This window comes from Barbus barbus (assembly GCF_936440315.1).
Source record: "Barbus barbus genome assembly, chromosome: 2".
Classification (NCBI taxonomy): domain Eukaryota; kingdom Metazoa; phylum Chordata; class Actinopteri; order Cypriniformes; family Cyprinidae; genus Barbus; species Barbus barbus.
Window position 1 is genome coordinate 44127529 of NC_136730.1, and position 24077 is coordinate 44151605.

Consider the following 24077-nt stretch of genomic DNA (forward strand, 5'->3'; position numbering starts at 1 on the left):
CTACAGAGCATTTTACTGGACTGAAAATCATATATTTTCAGCTTGTTTTTCCTGAAGACCGCTAGTGTTTATTTAGACTAAAACCCACAAAACCTTCAAAATAAAACATAATCATGGAAAACCTTCAGGAACAAGGAAGAGTTTTCTAGAATGTAGCACTTGATAACCATTAAACACATCAGACACACACACACACACACACACACACACACACACACAGGAGTCTCTGTCTAACCTGTGGCGGTTTGTATGTAAAGCAGGATTCGGGGTAAGGATGGAAGGGTTGCTCTGAGCACTTCAGCTGTAGCAGGGCTACTGGAGGTTTCTACAAGCACAACACAGAAGGTTAGCAAGCCAGAACCACCCTGCGCCAGTATATCAGCTTAAACACATTTCATCCTGTGAGATGAGTCATTAAAACATCTAATATGTAAACTAGAAGTGGCGTTATTGAAAAAAGAGGCCTGCGGGTAAATCAAACTAAGTAGAGGACGTGTCTTGGGACTTTAACAGCGAAACAGTTGAACTTTGGAGAGCCATAACAGGAGTGTTGCTTATTTAATCTCATTCGTAAATGTGTTTAAGTTGACTTACTGGCAAATCCCTCATCCCTGAATGAGGGATGCTGGGAGCGGAGATAAGAGGGCTGAACAGAAATTACCTGACACTTTGGCACAGGGACGCATTTTAAAACTGTCCCGTATTTCTCTATGACAGGAGGTGAATCAAAACTATACAGAGAGTCAGGCTGATAGACAGACAGACAGACAGAGAGATGAGGTGGACAGCGAGAGACAGATGCAAAGCAGTCCAGTCCTGTCTTTCTGAGCATTAAACAGTTACAAAAGCGGTTCGTTAGTATTAGTACTGGGCGGTATATTACAGATTCAAAATATATTCATAGGGATTCTGCTGACAATATCAAATTAAGTAACATTGTGGTTTCAATATGCTGTTTATCATAAATGCTTGTCAGTACATTCAGCAGTAGGGTAGAAGTAATTATGAAATTAGTATAAAGATGTACTAAAGTCCTATTTAAGTGGTTCAAAAGCACGTTAAAGTTCAGCAAATTGTATTTAATATACACTGAAAGTATAATTCATATCTACTGCAGTATTCAAAGTATTATTATTATTGAAAGTATATTATTTCCATAGTAAGTATGTGTCAGTGCACTACTTTTTTTATATTTATTTTTACAGGGGTGTTGTTATATTGGTGCATTTAAATTAAAATAATTACATACCATTTTTTTGTGTTGTTTTAGCAAAGAAAAAAAAAAGAAGGGACAGTGTGGAAAAATAATTTCTAAATATATTTTTTTACAGTATTTTACTGTTTGCAGGTCATGTTTTGAATATACTTGGCAACAGTGGCCGCTTGATTAAAATGACATTCCTTTGATTAAAAAAAAGAAGTTTTAAACCACTGCAGAGCAAATACATAAACACTGAGATTTACAGCAACAAATATCCTTAAAACACTGATAAATATTGAGATTGTCAACAGAATATAAACAGTTTTAATTTAATTTATTAAAATATATATATGAACATCTAATTTTTAGATAAAGTAGTGTTTTTATAAAGTTTCATATTCAATTAAAGCTATATCGCCCAGCCATATCGAGTTAGTATGCAGCAGTTATACATATGTTATAAACAGCCACACGTGTTAAGCAGCATCGATAAATGGATCACATCAGCAGATGTTTGTATTGTGTGTGTGATACTGACTCTGTCTTTGTGAACGATGCTCTGCACCAGAAACACCACGGGGTTTGCAGCGTTACGGATGGCCTCCACTGCCTGCTCATGACTGGCGTCACGCAGATCCACTCCGCCCACCTGTCACACACACACACACACACACAGAGAGAGAGCGCTCAAGGTCATTACTGGACTGTATGGGCACCTGTGTAGCCCAAAACCTGCCAAAAAGATGCCACTCTATTACTCTACCCTCGACAGGCTGGGCTGTACATGCCAAAGTAAAAATGCATCAACTGATTGTGATATCATTTATACTGCATTATGATTTAAAAAAAATCAGACAGCAAGCAGAAAATTGCACAAACTGTGCCTTGTATGGCCACTTCCAGTGTAGACAGCTTCACTGACTATAAAAGTTCATTTTGGGGTGTCGTAACAATGCAAGCAACATTTCAACTTGCTGTTTTTATAGAATTCGTAAATTTAAAACAACTGCAAGTAAAAGTGAATTTAGAATAGGTCAAATATTGTAAGGCATTTCCTGCATTTCAGCTGTAATTATGACAAAGCTGCTTGTTTTCAAACTTTTATTAACTTATTAATTAATTTTATTAACAATAATTGGAAATATGCAAATTATTTAACTACAATTCATTTTGCAACTCCAGATGTTTCAAGAACTGTATGTTCTTAAATAAAAACAATTTTGAGAGAATATTAAAAATAAATATGACCTCTATTTATAAGCTGATTTCTTTTTCACATTTTAATTTAGATTAGAGTTGTATTATCTAATAATATTAATAATAATTTATAAATGTAATTAATTTTACATCGTTGTGTTATAATAAACAGCGAAGTGTGTGTGTGTGTACCTCTAAAATCCTGTCTCCTGTCTTCAGTGTGCCGTTGTGTCCCGCTGGACTGTCCTCCAGGATGTGTTTAATAAAGATGCCCCGCATCACTTCCCCATTGCTAAGGCGGCTGCCCATGCCCCGCCCACCAACGATGCTGATTCCCAGAGATTTCCCAGCTTCCCTGTGCAACTCTACTCTGAAAAAACACACACAGAACATTTAATTAACATCTAGTAACGTCAATTTGCCAAACAACATGATCAATGCATTTTCATGACTTTCCTACAGTTGTCTTCATTGATAAGTTTCTCATCATCATGATTCCACCTTCTGGCTGAACAGCATCAAACATAAATATTTTAAATATATTTTCCAAGATTTGTTAAAAATAAAAATTTTGTACCAGAGGTACAAATTCAGTGCCATGTGAGATTTGACTCTAAACTTTTTGATCATAAGCCAAGAGCTTTAACCACTGAACCAGCGATGAAATGTAAAGTGTACATTCAATAACTTCAGTCAGGCATGGTTTGAAAATCCAATATTTGATCCAATACTGAGCCAATATTTGGAGAGAAAAATATTAACGTATAAAGTGCCACATCTGATGGGCATTTTCAGTCAACGTTGTTGCTTGTGATAATATTTTTTCCAGTTGGGTTTCAAGATTATCAGGCCAAAATCTGGGGAAGATATGTTGAAAGATGGAGAACAGGTTTTAAAAAAGTTTTTTTTATTTATTTTATTTTGTTTTTTGATAAATATGTGGCACTATTCATAGCATGGTTTACACCGTGTAGCATATATTTAAAATATATTTTGGCCACAAAAATAACAAAAACAAAATAAAGATTTTTTACACCTTCAATTACCATAATATATTTGCAATTGTACTTAAAGGAGCAAGAAAATACATTTGCAAATGCAAAATGTATGTGATCCTTCATAAGACATGTAGTTTGGAGAATAGATATTATATATTATATGTATTATCAACAGATTTTTTGTCTCTTTCAATATGCTGTTTATAGCACACAGTGCTGTAAATAAATAAACAAACTGTTTATAGCACACAAAAATCTGAAGACTTTAAATAGGTCATATGGTTATATGAAAAGCCCAATTTTAAACTTACGGTGGTGCTAGAGGGTTCGAGTGAGAGAGCCCAAAATTGGTCAGATTGATGTTAAGACCTTCCCTAATGAATGCACCAAATTTTGCTCCAATGGTTTAAAGGGCTGCCACATAGTCCCAGAGGAAGTACAATAAGAATACTAACAGAAACCGGTTTCTAATACATATATATTCCTAGATATGTCCATTGTTTTTCAGTCACATTTGCATTGATCTGTTCTCACCTCCGTGGTAGATTCCAGTTGTTGGAAGCTGCTGTCTGTCGCTCACTCTCCTGTCCTTCTCCATCTTCTCTCTCTGGAAGAGCTGAGACTGTCTGACTAAACATGTAAACACAAAGCTCTCATTTTTTGGCCCTACAAGTCAGAGAGAGCTAAGAGGATGAAGTGTGAGTGCTGTACATACTGCTGATTGTTGTTTTTGCCATCAGAGATATCATCACTCTGGAGCTGCTGGCTCACCCTGTATTCCTCCAAATATTCTGCAGGAACATACGTGATTCTGCACACATACAATGACATGATTCATGAGCTTACGATGACATTTGACTAATCAGACCTGTCATCAACACTGCCGGAATCAAACCTCCAAAGGAATCTCCCAAATTAAGCCCAATCAACAGCATTTGTGACTTTATGGCCACAGAAAATATTTTCCAAAAATGTAAAAGTGAGTCAATCCACATTATGCAACAAATGCATTCAGTTGAGCTTAAGTGGCATTGATGCACATCTTGTTTTTCTGAAGTGGGTAATATATGTGATATAGTCTGCCTATCTCTGCCCAAGGTGAAATCATTAATCGTGATTGTCAACAGCAGCTGGTGTTTTGCAGGTTAGTAAATGAATGTCCCACAACAAGACATTTTTCTTTTTCTTTTGCATTGCATCCAAAAATTCAAACCCAAAAAAATCTGCCTCAACAGCGAGCCTGACAATTTAGCTTGAATTTTCATGTTTCTGGATCAGGAGTCAAAACAGAAATAGTTTGTTTGCTTCATCAGTTGATTGTGAGTGAAGATGACAGATCTAATGGAGGAAAATCAAACCTTGTTTTGAACAATTCATGCATGCAGGCGGAGAGATCAAGACATTAGGAGTCACGGCACATCGATGTGAATCAAATATTCATTATCCACACGTTCAGTGAAAGCGCTTCATTAATGAACGAGAATCGATGGCTGGAAATCAAATCATTGACATGAGAGAGATAGATGTTAGTCAAAGATGAACAACACAATACACACGATGTTAGGAGGAAATGATGGCCTGGAATGTTAACGATGAACGACAGCCTCGAGAAGATGAATGCATGTTACCAAGGAAACAACAACCTGCTCAAACGCTGCTTGATGAGGAAACACAGCATCCTTGAGTTTGACTGGAATGTGAGTGTTTAACATTAGTAGGGTCAGACCCACTATGCAGTACCATTCAAATTTGCCTTAATATATTGGTTAAAATACCACCATAAAAACTGAAGCACTCTCCTATCGCAGTTTAATGTGAAGATAAACCTATAAGTATGCCATAAGGAAGCCATTTGTAGGTTGACTCTCTCGAAAAGGGTAATCACTCTGGCAACAATCATTATTTTTGCAATTCTGTGGTGTAGACCTCACACACTTCAGCTTTAAGTGAACACGGGGTGAATTTTAAATCAGTCACTACTTTGGTGTGAATGAATATTGTCCTTTTTTTGCCATGCCCATTGCCCACACACTTCTGAAATTAAAAATGAGCAATTTATTAAGAAATATTGCAGGTTTCTTCAATTTTTTATTTCTCTAGTTAAAATGTTGTGAAGAACAAGTTTTCTGCAATTTCTGCAAGTTAATTAACTCACTATAAATCACATTTCAACCTGTTTGTCTTGTGTAATCCCACTTTAATTAACAAACAAAACAAAACAGCATCAAATATCAGTATTATTTATTTAGCTTTTTTTTTCTTTTAAAACCAACTGGTGTTCGGTTCGGTTCTGTTTTTCAATACAAGAACAAGAACTAATGTGTCCTGTGTGATTGGGCATCATGTTAATTTCTTGCAATGGTGTAACTCATGATAAAGTAATAAAGTTTATATTTCCGAGCTTGACTAAAGCATATTTCCAAAAGGTTATGCTTTTATGAACATAATATTGTCATAGAAATACACTACCATTCAAAGATTAAAAAAAGTGTTTTTGAAAGAAGTCTCTTCTGCTCATCGTGGCTGCATTTATATGATCAAAAATACAATAAACAGAGCACCATATAACTGACTAAATAATTATATATAACTGTTATATTTCAAAATTGTAAAATGCATTTAAAATTATAATTCATTGTTGAATTTTCAGCATCCATTGCTCAAGGCTTCAGTACATTATCAATGTTCAAAACAACTGTGCTGCTTAATATTTTAATAACAATAGTTTAATAATTGTAACATCTATGTGAAATAAACATTTCTGTGAAATATAAATATTTTGTAACATTTTAAATGTCTTTATAAATGTTCATATATATTTGTGTATAATATTTCAATAATAAAACACTGATTATTATTATTTAATTGATTATTACTGTATTTGCATGACCAGATACTGTGAGTTAGTTGTGCATTTGGAAGTGTTTATACTTTGGAGTTAATTTGTTAATTACTGCATTTCATGGCATTTCAATATTTGCATAAAATACTCTTATAACAATAGTTGACAATAGTAATAGTTAGCTGATATAACTGTACTAATTGTGACTTTACTTTAACGCTATATATTAAATAGAATAAAATATCAAATAATCATAGGTACTGCATAACAGAAAGGACCCAATAATGCATTCAGCAGAAGAAAGAAGCTCACACAGGTTTGGACTGACGTGAGGGTGAGTAAATGAGGACAGAACTGCTTCCAGTCTTTGCGATTAGAGGAGAATGGAAGCAGGGCTGCGGGCGGCCCGAACAATCAGATTCTCTGAAACAGCAGCGACAGAACAAAACCAACGCAAGCTGGGAGCGAGGACAGACAGCGTGATGAAGGCAGTACTCACACAGAGACAGGGCTCAGCTCTTCCCCCGCTGCACCTGTGGATCTGGAGACGTGAAGAGCAGTTTACGGACACAGACGCCGCTGGCAGCGGGAGGCAAAATAAAGCTAGAACAAGCTCTCTGCTGCCAGACGGCTTCTGGATCACCGCTGGGCACTGATAAGCCTTGTTTTATGAATGTCTGTTTCACCTTTTATTGTGAAGGTAAATCCTGACTTCTGCTGATGGCTTTATTAAATTGGCAGCACCCTTAAAATACGCCCTGAACGTACATAAACTCCATTATAATGGATTTTTCTTCTATTGGAACGACTCAAGCTTGAAGTGCCACCAAAATGTAACCCGGCTGACAAGCTATAGATACACCGACTGTAAAGATTGGAGTGGGTAATGTTTTTGAAAGAAGTCTCTGCTGCTCACCGAGGCTGTATTTATTTGATCAAAAATAAAGTAAAAATGTGAAATATTATTATAATTGAAAATAACTGGGAATGCTATGTTTTCAGTATCATTACTCCAGTCTTCAGTGTCACATGATCCTTCAGAAATCATTATAATATACTGAATTGCTGTTATTCTGAAGAAAATTTGAAACGGAAATCTTTTGTAACATTATAGTGGTAGGTTTAAGTGTAGCGTTGGTGTAGGGCAATAGAAAATACGGGTTGTACAGTATAAAAACCATTACGCCTATGGGATGTCCCCACAATTCACAAAAACAAACATGAGTGTGTGTGCGCGTGTGTGTGTGAGTCTGTGCATGTGTGTGTGAGGGTCTCACCCCAGGTCTGGTCCGATCAGAGAGTGTTTGCGCAGCATGGCTCGTGCCTGAGCGTTGGTCAGGTTTCCCGTCGGTTCTCCGTTGATGGCCAGAATCAGGTCCCCGACCCCAAGCCGGTCGTCTCTGCTGATGGAGCCGCCGTGAATGATGCTGCGGATCAGCATCCCGGGCCCGTCCTTCAGCGCACACACCGTCATGCCTGCAACACACACGACCGGACACGATGGCTGCTGTTTCAAAGCCATGCAAGCTTCCTTGGCTGTTTTCATGGCAAGAAATCTAAATTTAAAAACCTATAGGTTTTAAGGTTTTTAAAGGTTGCTTTAGACAAAAATTCTAAAATGCTTTCAAGGTTGATTCCTTTTTGTTTGTAGAGTAATATGATTTATTAAGTGACTGTAAACCAGCACAATTTAATAAAATGTTATGATACTGATATTTCTTACTGAATATTGTGTATATTAATCTGATCCCATTGAATATTGAAAATAAAGATGCAACTTTTCATGGGATGTGAAAATATCACCGGAAAAAAAATCACATTCTGCCAATGTGCCAATCACAATAGAAGCTCTATTGGAATCAGTGTTATTCTAGTATTATTTAAATACTATTAAAGCATTTATTAATAATTTGAATTGCTTTTTATTTTTATACTTTCATTTTTAATTTTCATTTTAGTTGTAGTTTTTGTCATTTTTATATATTTAATTTTTTGTTTTGTTTTTTTTTTAGCTTTAATTTATTTCAGTTTTAGTAATTTGACTTACTTTATTTCAGTTAAATGCCAAAGCAACATTTCTAATTTTCATTTAAGTTCTACTTTTCATATAAAATGCATATTTATATTTATTTCAGCTTTATTTCAATAAAAAAAAAATATTTGTATTAGTCTTAGTTAGCAATAACACCATCGATTAGAATTTTTTTTACGTTTAAAATTCAAAGATTTTCACCACATTACATTTTACCCTATGAAAATGTATTTTTTAATTTATATTAATTTATACAAATTTATATTGATATTACATTTTTACCTATGATACATATTCCCGTATATGTGTAATATTTTATACATATATTTGACATTTGAGTATATATATATATTTTTAATTAAATTAATTACACAATCCAATATATAGCATTTTAAACACTGATAAATAATACACTGTTGTGCTCTATGCATGAGAACATTATCACAGGTAATTCATGCTAGAAAATGAAAAGTATCACTAAATATAAATAGCAGACGCAGACATTACAGTGGGAATCATGAACCACATGCAGCATACTCTGTTTCTACAGAGGTGGCACTGTAGTTAAAGTGTCATTTAAAATGAACTATTTTTCCGGATATGTGCTGTGTATTTTTACGTTTATTAGAGTATACCGCATTGTTATTTCGGTCTCCCGTGAGGAGCACTTAGTAGTGGATGTTAAGTCAGCGTTGTAAAAATCATCTGCTAGGAACTTAAATGTACTTTAATTTGCAATCTTCTAGATCAAGAATGGGAGTGCATTAACATCTGTAACAGTAAAGCCGAGTGCGGATCTAAAGCGGTGTTAAGCAGACTCACATGAATGCCAGATTTCCCTCAGCTGAAATTTTAATATCCTAATAGCATATACTGGCAAAGCAGATGCCTTTGAATTGCTGCTCCGGGATAAAGTCGGCCCAAACTGCAGCTGCACGATCCCATGGCCAAATACACATCGCAATCATTAGTGAAATCAGTGGCTGGGGAAAACCTCTCATCACATCACTGGCTGCATGTATACAGCGATTAATATTCCCTTCATACTGTCCTATTTTAAAGTGAGGTCACATTTACCTTTACACAAGACTGCACTTGGAGGAAATATAATATTAATGAAATTTAATGAAGTTTTATTTTAAAGTGCATTTTAAATGATGTTTTAATAATCTTTTCAATTTATATGATATTAAAGTAGACGGTATTTTAGTTTACCATTAATTCAGTGCACTTTAATCAAGTAATTAAGAAATGACTAGTGCTGTAACTCAATAAAAAAACATTTTTTTTGCAATTGTGATTCATTGCATCTACGATTAAATATATTTTCACACTGGACCTCCAAATTAATGTAGAAACAAACATTTTTATGTTATAAAAATTGGTTTATATTATAATATAAATAAATATTTATATTTTAAATATCTGTATAATGGCATCTTTTTAATAAGTACTATAAATGAGAGCAGAAATCACAGATAACAATACTGATACCTCTCTTAAATTGATTATTCAAAAATAAAAATAAAATTCTATTCTATTTTTAAATCAATACTCAATTTGATCAAATGAGTAAATTTTGCCAATTAACATTACAGTAAATGCAGTCTGAACATATAACTTAAAAAATACATATAACTCCTAGAAATTACATAAATGTGTACTTGCATCCTATGTAAGTGGGTCAAAATTACTCTTAAGTTAAACTAATTGCATTAAATATAAATTTAAACTATAATACATTTTAATTTAATTGCAATTAACATGCAATTACGTTTCTGAAAACATTACATGGTTCACACTTAAGTCTATTCCTTTAAAGTATATTATTTTCATAAGAAACATTCTTTTTAAAAGCATACTAAAGTGTGCTTCTGTTTTTCACGGACACGTTCCCGTTCTCATACCTAGACTGGAGCTGCCCTTGGCCACAGTGATGGTCCTCTCGAAGCTGCTCCCCACGGCGGCGTTTAGTTTCTGGGTCTCATCCGTGGGTTTGTCTGGAAGCAAATCCTCCTCCTGAGAGGAGAAAAGGTCAGAATCCTCATCAAAAAACCACACCAAGTCAAGGACACTGAGTGATGAAAGAGGTCAGCGGAATGAGCGGGATTGTGAGGGGCTAATGGGGAAGCAGGAGGAATGGGAACAGACTAGCAAACTATGGGAAATTAGCCGTTATATGTGAGTGGTGCTTGACTGTGACTCAAACTCTCCACCACAGTGTCAGATTTGGGCTGATGACTTTCCCTGTGTTGACTACTAGGAAGGTATTCTGAGTGGGTTCAGATTGATGCCAGTAGTAGGGCAGCACGATTTGGGGAAAAATGCCATTGCAATTGTTAAGATAACATTTTAAAATGCTATTATCATTTTTATTATTATTAACAATATAAAAATGACAGACATACCACTGTCACGGCAGATTTGCATATTATATATATATATATATATTTATTCCATGGTCTGTCTGAATACTGGATTCTGATTGGCTGGCAGGTATGCAGTAAAACCCTTTAATGCACAGGTAGTTCCAGGTCAGTTTAATCACCGTTCTATATTAATGCGCTGCTTTAATTGATGCACACTAACCAACACGCATCACTCGCTCGAACACACACACACACGGAGAGAGAGAGAGAGAGAGAGAGAGAGAGAGAGAGCGCGAGGTCGGTGATCGTAGATTGCGCTGCACACACACATAAACTTGTTGTCAACGCTTCCCTGCGATTTTTAGTAATAAAATAAACGTTGTGTCAAGTCACCTTTATTTATATATCGCTTTTAACAATACAGATTGTGTCAAAGCATTTATCAAATTGGAGGATAGAGTGTCAGTAATGTATAATAATAATAAGATTAAAGACTCAATTTTCAGTTAAAGGCATTTCATTATTGAATTCAGAGATGTCATTGTCTAGCTCAGTTTAGATAAATAGTATCTGTGCAATCAAACTGACGATAATCGCTAGAAATTAAGTGTCCCCAACTGAGCAATCCAGAGGTGACAGTGGCAAGGAAATAAAACTCCCGCTGTGACAGAATGGAGAAAAAACTAAACCTTGGGAGAAACCAGGCTCAGTTGTGACCATTCAAATGGAGATCAATGAGCAGTATTTAAAGCGAACCGAGCCGCTTTGAGACACTGAAAACATGGATAATGAGTGTAAATCAGTGTATATTTATTTCATTCAATTTGCAATTTGACAATCGCACCAAGCTATAGTGTGACTTTGGTTTTATGTCCATGGAGAGATAATACATGAAAGATTATGCTCAAGGAAAACTCCTGTGGGTAAGACAGATGTATGCAGTTTCCCTCTCACAACTTATCCGTTGATTTATATCCACAATAAGAGTCAAATCAGATGCAGCTAATCTCCTGATAAACAGCGCCGTTAATGACCTGCTGAAGTGCAATAATGGGAGAGAGCAATTTCTGGCGAGAGACAGGGGAGCATGTTTGTGAATGTAGCCGTGATTCATACAGCTGTAATTGAGTTCGCTTGCGCAGAATGATTCAAGAGGGACCGAATCACTCGCCTATGAATCTGAGTAGAGACCTCCCAAAGCAGAAGCCATAAAAACACAAATAAACGGTCAACTGATGGGACTCCAAACAATATAGTCACAAATTACAGCACAGAGAGCGGTCGGGCCCATGGCACGCTGGTCTGGAACAGTGGGAGTGAATGGGGCTGTTCAAATGACATGCATCAGACGTTTATTAAGAAAATGAACTGGTGAGATTTTTGTAGGAACAGTTTTTTCTCTGCATTATTACTTCCACTGTTCTACTTCACAGTTATGCCCCATTACTTGAATGGCTTTTTTATGCCAAAACATTTAATTGCACTGAATGTGCACTTGTAGTGCACTTCAAATCTTAAAAGTATATTTTTCAAAATCTGTACTTACAGCTAATACAATATTAATGAAATAAAAGGCCACTTAAGTGATTTAAAGAGAGACACTTTCATGACTGTTTCTGAACACACTTAAGTACACTTTTAAAAAGTGACCTTTGTATTAATGTCAAAATAAAACATTAAAATACACGTCATGTTTTAATAAACTTTTGTTGTGTTTTAAAGAAGTACACTTATTTTAATGTGTTCACTAACATACTAAAGCACATTTAAAGTACTTGATTATCATTTTAACTTTTAGTGTGTTGTTCGATATTACATTTAAATTGTTTAATATACAAGTGCAACTTCATTATAAATTTAAATACATGACATACAACTTTCAGTAGAAATTATATTAAAGTATATTTTAGTTTATCATAAATGCTTGTCAGTAAATTCAGCAGTACTTTAACCATATTTCAAAGACAATAGTAGTTATGAAATTGCATTCAGTATAAAGATGTGCTCAAGTGGGTCAAAAACACTCAGCTAATTGTATTTAATATAAAGTATATTCTTTTAAAGTATATTAATCTGATTGGTTGCGGAGTCTGTTTACCTTCGGTGTGGAGGCGGGTCCGCTCATCTGATAGGTCATCGACTGCAGCATCTCTTCCTCCCCCTCCTCCAGAAAATGACGCTCAAACGCCTTTTCATCAGACAAGTCCAAATCACTGGAGTCGATCTGGACATAACATCAGAGAAATTATAGTTTTCTAAAAGCCACAAAAAATGTGCTACATTTCACATAGTTTTTTAGGATAACCCCCCAAAAATCATCATGGACTTCAATATTATTTCATTTTCTATGATGCCATGTGTGCATCTTGCTTATCTTGGATTAAAATACTGACATATCGCTGTTGAGTATTTTTATTTTTCATCAAAAAATAAACAATATATACATTGTTTTGGAGAATTATTTAATGGTAAGGAGCTGCATAAATTAAATATTCTTCAAAATTGACTTTGCAAAATTGACTTTCTGAACTTCAATTTCAATTCATTTTCAATGATGACGTGTGTCTCATGCCAAGATTGGATTAAAATTGCAATTTTTCATCCAAAAAACCAGTGTCTCTTATAATGGCTGATGTATCGCTGCTCCTACAGAACGTTGCACTAATAACATGCTTTCCAGAAGAATGCTTGGGTTGTGTTTTATGAGCACTGACCACTGCAGGCTCAGCGCGGAACACAACTTCATCCTCATCCCAGCCCTCCGTCAGCAGCAGAGCCGAGAAGATGAAGGAGGAAGAGCCATCCTCATCCTCAGTCTGTGAAGACAGGGAAGTGTCACCTCTCTAAACATGTGACCATTCATTCTCGGATGATGAGCAGATCCCACTAAGCTTGGGCATTATGACCAGAATGAGGAACTGTATAACATGGTAATTATATAAATTCCATATACTTAGAAAAGTTTGAGGTCAGTAAGATTATTTTTTAAGGAAAACAATACTTTTATTGGATTAAATTGATCAAAAGTGATATTAAAGGCATTTATAATGATACAAAAGATTTATATTTCAAATAAATGCTGTTCTTTTGAACTTTCTATTCATCAAAGAATCCTGAAAAAAATGTATCATGGTTTTCACAAAAAATATTGGGCAGCACAGTTGTTTTCAACATTGATAATAATCAGAAATGTTTCTTGAGCAGTAAATCAGTATATTAGAATAATTTCTGAAGATCATGTGACTGAAGACTGGAGTAATAATGCTGAAAATACAGCTTTGATCACAGAAATAAATTACATTTTACAATATGTTTACACAGAAAACACTTTAAATTGTAATACTATTTCACAATATTACTGTTTTTACTGTATTGACAATTATGAGGATACAAGACTTCTTTTTAAAAAAATTGACATCTTTTTTTGAAAATCATTTTATGGTAAAGAGCTGCGTAAATATTATTCAACAAAAAATAAATTAATTCATTTAAAAATATATAAAATAAATAAACAAATAAATGCCAGCATATAACTGCATTTTCTCTATTAAATTTAAAGTACTGTATATGCTGATTTTAATCATCTTGAATGGTTTGAGACAAGTCTACTCTGTATTTTCACACTGTGTTTTGTTTTTATGATGCTTTATGCAATAATGTAAAGCGGTTCTGCAGATATACATTTACTGTGCTACAGCAGAATCTCATTTCATCATAACACCCAACCCAGATCACAATAAAAGACTGAATGTGATTTGATTTGGTTAGAAATCACGTTGCATGTTAGTAGTGCAAGGTTGGTTAGCGAGCTGAATCGTTTGTTTGTTGATTTTGGCATCATTAAAATAGATGATCACATTGAAGATTTGATGTGCAAAGGTAAATAGGAGGAAATTCTTTCTCTGTTTTCATTCCGCTTCTTAGAAGTGAGTCATTTGAACCATATTAAGAGGTGATGTTACCCTATCGCACTTGAGAGAGCAGAACAAAAGTGTTCGGCACGCTCTAAAGGCCTCTCGTGAGATTAAATCTTCAGAAAAAAAGGCCTGATCAGATGACCTGCACTGCACTTGACAACTCACCACACACGCTCCAAACCTCAAGGCCTCGGAGGAGAAAAAGAAGGAAAGATGCCAAAATGTGCACACAATCCCAGAATAATGGAGCCGAGATAACAGCCTTGGAAAGTTGAAGAGGTTAAGATAAACTGCAGCCCTTGAGAGTTCTTCACAAAGATACAGACACGCTCCTCCAAGAAGATTTCATATCCTGAGGCCTTAAAGGACTACAGACCCGCGTCATGAAATATTCAAAGAACCTGCGAAGGAATCCCGTTACTGCAGAGAAATAAGCTGCTTTAGAAACTAGAGGCTAGTATTTCTTACGGGCAGGGGTTTGGCCACCCCGATGTGGACGGCGCCCATGTTCGCTCCCTTCAGAGCCTGCACTGCTTCCTCCAAACTGGCGCTCTCCAGGTTGATGTTGTTAACATACATGAGACGGTCTCCTGGCAACAAGCGTCTGTCTCGCTCTGCTATGCCGTCGGGAACTAACGACCTAATCACAATTACTGTCTTGAGCGGGTCCATTGGGTCCTGTACACATACGAACAAATACACACACACACACGCAAAGTGAGTATAACATTAACATTATTGGTTTTACTTTATTTCAGTAGGCCTCTTTAGACATTTTACTAGCTATAAGTAACTTTCCAACATCATGTCAACTAACTATCATTAATTTACAACAGTCACCTAACTCCCATTAATTTGCAACTACATCTCAACTAACAACAATTAATTTGCAACTACATGTCAGCTAACTCCCATTAATTTGCAACTACATGTCAGCTAACTCCCATTAATTTGCAACTACAAGTCAACTACATGTCAACTAACTACCATTATTTTGCAACTAATTCAGCTAACTCCCATTAATTTGCAACTACATGTCAACTAATTTCCATTGATTTGCAACTACAAGTCAACTAATTCCCATTCATTTGCAAATACGTCAACTCTCATTAATTTGCAACCTGTTGACTAACTCGCATTAATTTGCAATTACATTTAGACTAACATTAATTTGCAACTACATGTCAGATAACTCCTATTCATTTGCAACTACATATCAACTAACTCTTTTAATTTGCAACTACATTTAGATTAACATTAATTTGCAACTATGTTGACTAACTCGAGTTAATTTGCAACTACATGTCGACTAACTCACGTTAATTTTTAACTACGTCGACTAAATCCCGTTAATTTGCAAATACATTTCAACTAAATCCCATTAATTTGCAACTATATGTCAACAAACTGTCATTAATTTGCAACTACATGTCGACTAATTCTCATTAATTTGCAACTACGTCAACTAAATCCCATTAATTTGCAAATACATGTCAACTAACTCTCATTAATTTGCAACTACATGTCGACTAAATCCCATTAATTTGCAACTACGTCAACAAACTGTCATTAGTTTGCAACTACATGTCGACTAAATCCCATTAATTTGCAACTACATGTCAACAAACTCTCATTAATTTGCAACTACATGTCGACTAAATCCCATTAATTTGCAACTACATGTCAACTAACTCTCATTAACTTAGAACTACGTCAACTAACTCATTAATTAGCAAATACATGTCAAATAATTCTCATTAATTAGCAAATACATGTCAACTAAATCCCATTAATTTGCAACTATGTCAACAAACTGTCATTAATTTGCAACTATATGTTGACTAATTCTCATTAAATTGCAACTACATGTCAACAAACTCTCATTAATTTGCAACTACATGTCAACAAACTCTCATTAATTTGCAACTATATGTCAACAAACTCATTAATTTGCAACTAAATGTTGACTAACTCACATTAATTTGCAAATACATGGCGACTAAATCCCATTAATTTGCAACTACATGTCAACTAACTCTCATTAATTTGCAACTACATGTCAACTAACTCTCATTAATTTGCAACTACATGTCAACTAACTCCCATTAATTTGCAACTACATGTCAACTAAATTCCATTAATTTGCAACTACATGTCAAATAATAATAAACAGAGCAATTGCAAGAGGGTCCTTGCTCCACTGGTGCTCAGGCCATAATATTTATATTTTATTATTTTATTTTTTCTACTTTTCTTTTTCTTAATATTTGTATTCTATATAATTGCACTGTCCTTGGAGCGGACCTGATTTACATTTCACTGCTGGTTATACTCTGTATAATTGTGTATGTGACGAATAAAAATCTTGAATCTTGAATTTAGAAAGCTCCTCCCACTCTCCCACCTGATAATCCAGAATGCTGAAGCCCAGTCCGCTCTCTCCTTTCTCTAGTTCAATGTCCTCAATATCTGTTTCCCACATCGCTAACAGTGTTCCGGAGGGCTCTTCAGTCACATGACCTTTCAGGCTGTCATCTGATTCGCCAGAGACCAGGAAATCCTCAAACTCACCTGTCACCTACACAAGCGAGATGATCAAAATTTTCATTCTAATAAAATCCCCAATAATTGTTCAGAAGCATAAGACATCACCTTACTTCAGCGTATGTAACAGGGTGGATGCAAATGTACACCTTTTATTGATAGCTAACCCATGTCATGCATTTGAGCATGAAGGTCTGTCCTCTGAGAGTGATTTGAGATGTTCAGAGATTATAATGGTGCACTGTAATCTGATATAATCCAAACAAAGGAAAGTCTGACTGAACCACTCAGGCTAGTTCAGACACGCTCATGGAAAACAAGAACTTTATCACTGAAAAATAATGGTTATAAAACAGTTTTGATTCAATAAATTACATCTGATTTGATTAACAACAATTCAAATAATCAGTGCTTTTATACTATGTGTGCTTTATACTGCTTTTACAGGAAAAACTACTTCTTAAGTATATAAAGACATTACTTAGATAAAGTGGGCTAAATTTGAGTGGATTTATGGGCTAAATTTGAGCATTTGGGGAAATTATGTGTTCTTCCACCATTAGTTATTTAAAATTAATGTTAATTTTTACATTAATGTCATAAATATTATTTATTTGTAAATTATTTAATTTATAAATAATTTAATTTCTTATCATTTAATGAATAAATTATTTAATTAAACTATTTTACTATTTAATTATTTTGTATAATTTAATTTCTAAATAATTTCTATAGGAGGTATTTCAACCATTGATTATTAAATGTCTATAAATACTCCATATGGTCTATTGATAACTATAATTAATATTATAAGTACGGTCCCACTTTATATTAAGTGGCCTTAACGACTATGTACTTACATTTTTATTAATCATTTAGTACAATGCACTTTGTTGTGTACATACATGTTTTTATACTGTACTTATATTTTTTAAATACCTGCATGTAATTATATTTATAATTACACTGTTGACCCATACCTTACACCTTAACCCACCCTTAAACCGACCCATACCACCAAACCTGTCCCTAACCTTACCTGTATCCCACCTCAATAGCAGCAAACCTGTCCCTAACCTTACCTGTATCCCACCTCAATAGCAGCAAACGTGTTTTGCAATACAATATGAACACAATAAGTGCATTGTACTTATTTTTTGATGTAAGTACATAGTAGTTAAGGCCACTTAATATAAAGTGGGACCATAAGTACTTGTACTTTTATTCAAAATTATTTACATTTTATTCTACTTTAATTTGATTGGTAAAGCAGTAACTAAATCAGCATACTATCATCTCAAAAACATTGCAAGGATTAGATGTTTTGTTTCCAGTCAGGACTTGGAGAACGGAGAACTTACATTTCACTGCTGGTTATACTCTGTATAATTGTGCATGTGACGAATAAAAATCTTGAATCTTGAGAAACTTCATGCTCGAGTCAGTTAGAAACACCAAGGGTTCACACGAAACAAGGGGAGTCTGCTTTTAGCGATTATGCCACGCACAGTTGGAACCAGCTTCCAGAAGAGATCAGATGTGCTAAAACATTAGCCACATTTAAATCCAGACTCAAAACTCATCTGTTTAGCTGTGCATTTGTTGAATGAGCTGTGCTACGTCCCAACTGGCTGCACTGTATTTCATCTATAATCGTTTTCTATTCTTAACTGTTTTAAATTCATTTTAAATCAATTTTTATATCATTTTAAAAGTTTAAACAGAAGGCTAAAGTAAGTGTGGTGATGGTAAAGAGAATATGGGCAAAGAAAGACAAGTGTGTTGGTTAATCAGTTGAATGTAGGATCTCTGAGTTGTATTTGTTTGGTTTATGATGGTCAAAGTAAGTAGGAGGTGAAGTAGTGGAATAGTTAGGTGTTTTAGAAGGTGTTTTCAGTTAGTGTAGAAGTTATTAATTCCTTGTTTTTATTGCTGTGATTATTATTTTTAATGACTATTTCACTTCCTTTTATGTACACTGTGTATGAAATGCTATATAAATAAACTTGCCTTGCCTTGGTGTGGATAAATTCAGATTACTGAAAGACTGATTTAAATGCATCATTCATTCATTCACTGATTGTACATTAATCTTTACATATTTAATTGCACATATTAAATCTAAACAGGACTTGATATTTAGTGAACAATTTAATGTACCTGAACTATGGAATCAATGGCCACATCCTCTGGCCGTGGTTGGTCAGTTTGGCTGTCAGTCATTAGAGGGGCGGGTCTACAGCAGACCATGGTCACAGAAACAGGAAGTTCTTTCAGAATGTCAACAACCTCTTTATGAGACTCTCCTCTGAGGGGAATGCCGTTCACCTGAACAAACACACACACACTTATAAATATATGAATACTGTTTTCAGCATTGATAATAATCAGAAATGTTTCTTGAGCAGCAAAACAGAATGTTTTCTGAAGATCATGTGATATTGAAGACTGGAGTAATGATGCTGAAAATTCAGCTTTGATCACAGAAATAAATTACATTTTACAATATATCCACATAGAAAATAGCTATTTTAAATTTATAATAACATTTCATGATATTACTGTATTTTTGATCAAATAATGCAGCCTTGTTGAGCAGAAGAGAATTCTTATTTGGGCCAAATTCCAGTATTAATTAGATTTTTTGATGCATATTGGTGGTGGGTTGTTTCCGATGGATGCGTTTTACCTCTAGCAGTTCGTCTCCACTGCAGATTTTTCCCGATCGCCCGACAGGTCCCTCAGGAAGCACTGAACGGAGGATGTGACGGCCGGCACACACGTCCAGACTGATCCCTAAACCGCTGTTCTCACTGAACTTCTCCACTTGAGCCACCTGAATACACATTAACACAGAATCACAACATCACAACCCTTAAAAATCCCCCATTCACTAACATTATTCAATATTACAAAATTAAAGTTAACATATTTTAAACTTACTAAATTCATCATTACAAATGTGTAAATACAAATATATTTAAGTATATGATATACAAGTTTCAATAGAAATGACATTAAAGTATATTTTAGTTTACCATAAATACTACATTCAGCAGTATTTTAACCATATTTCAAAGACGACAGAAGTAATTACAAATAAAGATATACTTAAGTCATACTTAAGTTCAACCAACTGTATTTAATAAAGATTTTAGTTATGATATATTATCATTTATTTGCTGTTAAAATGCAGTTAAATATCTGAAAACATTACATTCGGTTTGAACTTAAGTATATTCTTTTGAAGTATGTTGTTTCTGAAATAAGTGCTCTTTTTAAAAGTTCGCTAAAGTTGGATTGGTTTTGTTTCAGTGTGTGATTGTGTGGATTTTGGATAAGCGTTAGTTTTGCCAACAAAACAAGTCAGCTGGCAGAGATTTAACTGTGAATCTACAAAAAGAGAAATAAACAAACTGTTTCTGAATTAAATTTCACAAGGGCTGGCCAGTTAAACACACATAGTACAAATCTACATATAAAAATCTGTCATATTTCTGATCTTTCATCTGCCATGGCAGAGATGTGACCCTGTCACTTCTCATTTACATAATAACAAAAAACAACATATTTTTGGAAATCTTTTTCTTTTTCTCTGAAGTGTTTGGTTTGACAGCAATATTGGGGACAGCAAGCAAATGACAAATTATACACATAATTACCAAATCAATTAAAAATAATGAAAGTGTCTGTGTGTAGTGGACAAACCCAACAACATTATTTATGAAAAGGTGATTACAGAGACGCAATTAGAAAGTACGAAGGCATTGTTTTTTCTTTCTTCCAAATCCGAACACCGTAAAAATAATTTTACATGATTTTTTTTAAGTAGAAAGGCTGAAAATTATTTTCTTGTAAAATGTACTCCAACATTCAGTTTTACTTATACATTGGAAAAATCATTTTAGTAGTAAATGAAACAGATTATTATTTCAGTAATGCTTTATAATTAAATGTGTTACTGGCTGTTTCTTCAAGCAATTTCAGCAATTTCTGAGTTAAAACTGATTCTAAATAGATTTTTATTTATTTGTTTAGGATTTACTGGGATTTAGTGAAAATAATTTTCACTCAAACTGCTAGCAAATTTCACAAATAATTACAAAGAAATGCCTTAAAAGTACACAATTGGAAAAAAAGAAATTTAAAAGTTGGTTGAAAAAAATAGTTTGAAGTACTTTTAAAGGAATTTTAAATATTTTCTTCTGAAATGTATTTTGGAATAAAACAACTCCAGAAATATTTTTTTACAGTGTACTTGGTGACTAAACGCTCTTCTAATTAAAAGACAGTTACTCACAATGACTTCGCTGCAGACGCCCAGTTCATTCTGCCACTTCTGCATTAGCTGGTGTTCCTCCTCAGAGCTCAGCTTCACAGGACCTGAGAGAGACATGACAGCATTACCCACCGGTCTCTGCGAGTCGATTCGCTGATATCAGCGGTGAAATGACAAACGTCTCTCACCGTCGTGTCTTTCTGGAGCTCTGACGGGCGAAGCGGTGACAGACTGCGGTTCGGCGTTTTCCTCTGGAGTGAGAAACACTCTCTCATCTAGACAGGAAAACACAGGGGCATCAGTGATGTGTGACTCTCTCTTCATATAATAACAGGCTTCATGGGACTGTGATGAAAGGATGAGTGAGATTTTGACTCTAAATATGGTGCGGCGGTTGTGGGACTGACAGACACACACACAAAGGATCTACCGAACTAAAGTTAGATCTCAGCTCTGGCTTTACATTTCTCTTGTAATATCTTCAAGTATTCTCTCTGCCTTCAGGTATTTATCAGGATAAGATTTAATAAAGACCCTTGGATTTTCTCAAACATGCAGAACACATGCCGCTCTGATTCACACTGAAGCACACGGTTCATGCAGATTATATATTCATTTTATTAAATTGCAGCATTTTGCAGTTCAATAATCACACTAGGGCATATTGCGGTGTAGATTTGATTGTACAACCTTACTATTAGCTACTTAAATTGGACAGGCCAATGTCTTTCTGCATTCGTCAAACCATTTCATGCAGTGTTTAAACAGACGTGAGCGACAGATATAGGCAGCTTCATTCAGATTACTGTGTGCATTTGTTACCGTGCTTAGTGTTCGTTCGCTCCATTGTTGAGTTTCGTGATGCGCTGAGGGTGGGTGTGGTCTCCATGGCGACAGGTATGATTGACGGACATACGTCCTCCAGTTTAAAGCCGCGTCGGACAAGCTTCAGGTTTACAGTTTGACCCGTGTGTCTCAGGACCTCCACGGCCTGCTGGTTAGTGTAACCCTGGAGATTCACACCATCGACCTGCACACACACACACACACATACACATACACACACACACACACACACAGTTTAGCCTTGTTTGAAAGGATTTTAGACTACATTGTGAGATTAGTAATACAAAAGGTAAAAGAGTTTTTTTAGTTATTCTTTTCTTGTGAATATAAAACTTTGCCAAAATAATAAAAAATTATAGCTTTTTTTTCCCTTCAGAAAAATGTTTGGAAAAATGGGGAAAAAAATGTAATAAGATTCAAAATTTTGAGTTTTGTTTTGTTTTTTTATTTAATCACATTCATTTTAAAATCAATCGAAAATGAAATAATAAAAAATAAATGTTCAATATCGTTAATGGATATGTTGAAAAAACCTTATGCAAATGATTAGCGAGTTGATGGGGAAACCATCAATGATACTGAAATCAGCAGAGATCACATTATCTGTCTTCTTTTGTTGAAACTCAGATAAAAAATAACCACTTTGTGATATATAACTATTTAATTTATCTTCTCTTACTGTTATTTTGCAGAACCCATAACATATACGATAACACCCATGCACGATAACAATAACAAAAAGCATAGACACCTTTTAATTTTGATAAGCACTGTAACACAAAACATGCATAAATAAGAGTTTCATAAATAACTCGTTCTTCGTGAAATAACTCACAGCTATGATCTGATCTCCAACATGAATTCGTCCGTCTTGCTCCACCGCGCTGTCCCTCGAAATGCTCTTCACAAATATCCCAGAGGGCTCTGCAACAGGAAATTACAGTCAGCAAAGGTTAAACGCTGCCGAAAATGAAGCACACTATAATGAGAATAGGCTTTTCAGATGGAATCTGCCCAGAGTGAGAAAGAGAAACAGCAAACAACAAGCCCGTGTCTGTCAGGGTTGGAAATACTATATTTCCTGTACATGCAGGATGTACATTATAAAATCTCTGTTTAACATCAGTTTCCAGCTCTGAAGCACTAAACAAGTAACTTTCACTGGAAGTTAAACCTGAATGAAACCCCTTGTGAAAAAGAAGTGCACTTAATTGTAGTGTACTTCAGCTCTTAAAAGTATACTTTTATAAATTGTAAAATTATTTATATTATATATTGTTTATATTATGTTATATCTAATAATAAATAAATAATAATATATTAGATATTATTTATGAAATGTTAGCAATGTACTAAATCATGCTAAAACATTCTAGCAATGTGTAAAATCATGTTAAAACATGCTAAAAATGTGCTAAAACATGCTAATCATGTGAGAAACATGCTAACATGACGATAGCAACATGCTAATCATGTTAGAAACATGTTAGCAACATGTTAACATTATGTTAAAAATGCTAATCAAGCCAGCAGCATACTAATCATGCTATCAGAAAGCTAACAATATGTTAGAAACATGGGTCCCACTTTATATTAGGTGGCCTTAACTACTGTGTACTTACATTGAAATTAATCATTTGATACAATGCACTTATTGTGTATATACATGTTTTTACATTGTACTTATATTTTTAAAAATACCTATTTGTAATTACATCTGTAATTAATTTCTGTAATTACATTTATAATTACATTGTTGACCCATCCCTTACACCTTAACCCACCCTTAAACCTACCCATACCACCAAACCTGTCCTTAACCTTACCCGTATCCCACCTCAATAGCAGCAAA

At 34.7% G+C, this 24077-nt stretch overlaps 1 protein-coding gene across 1 annotated transcript in view; it reads right to left on the reverse strand.

The window, feature by feature from the left end:
• The window catches only part of LOC306878919 (multiple PDZ domain protein-like), a 64488-nt gene that overhangs the window by 30478 nt on the left and 9933 nt on the right, over positions 1 to 24077 (reverse strand). The window contains exons 7-22 of the mRNA XM_079431524.1: positions 23061 to 23149; positions 22202 to 22409; positions 21568 to 21654; positions 21401 to 21483; positions 19790 to 19936; positions 19261 to 19428; positions 16961 to 17134; positions 15025 to 15234; positions 12738 to 12863; positions 10178 to 10289; positions 7516 to 7714; positions 6738 to 6779; positions 4112 to 4207; positions 3931 to 4026; positions 2591 to 2768; positions 1740 to 1850 (exon numbers count right to left, since the gene is read on the reverse strand). Coding sequence (XP_079287650.1) covers positions 1740 to 1850; positions 2591 to 2768; positions 3931 to 4026; positions 4112 to 4207; positions 6738 to 6779; positions 7516 to 7714; positions 10178 to 10289; positions 12738 to 12863; positions 15025 to 15234; positions 16961 to 17134; positions 19261 to 19428; positions 19790 to 19936; positions 21401 to 21483; positions 21568 to 21654; positions 22202 to 22409; positions 23061 to 23149 — 2126 coding nt within the window. The remainder of the gene's footprint in view (positions 1 to 1739; positions 1851 to 2590; positions 2769 to 3930; positions 4027 to 4111; positions 4208 to 6737; positions 6780 to 7515; positions 7715 to 10177; positions 10290 to 12737; positions 12864 to 15024; positions 15235 to 16960; positions 17135 to 19260; positions 19429 to 19789; positions 19937 to 21400; positions 21484 to 21567; positions 21655 to 22201; positions 22410 to 23060; positions 23150 to 24077) is intronic.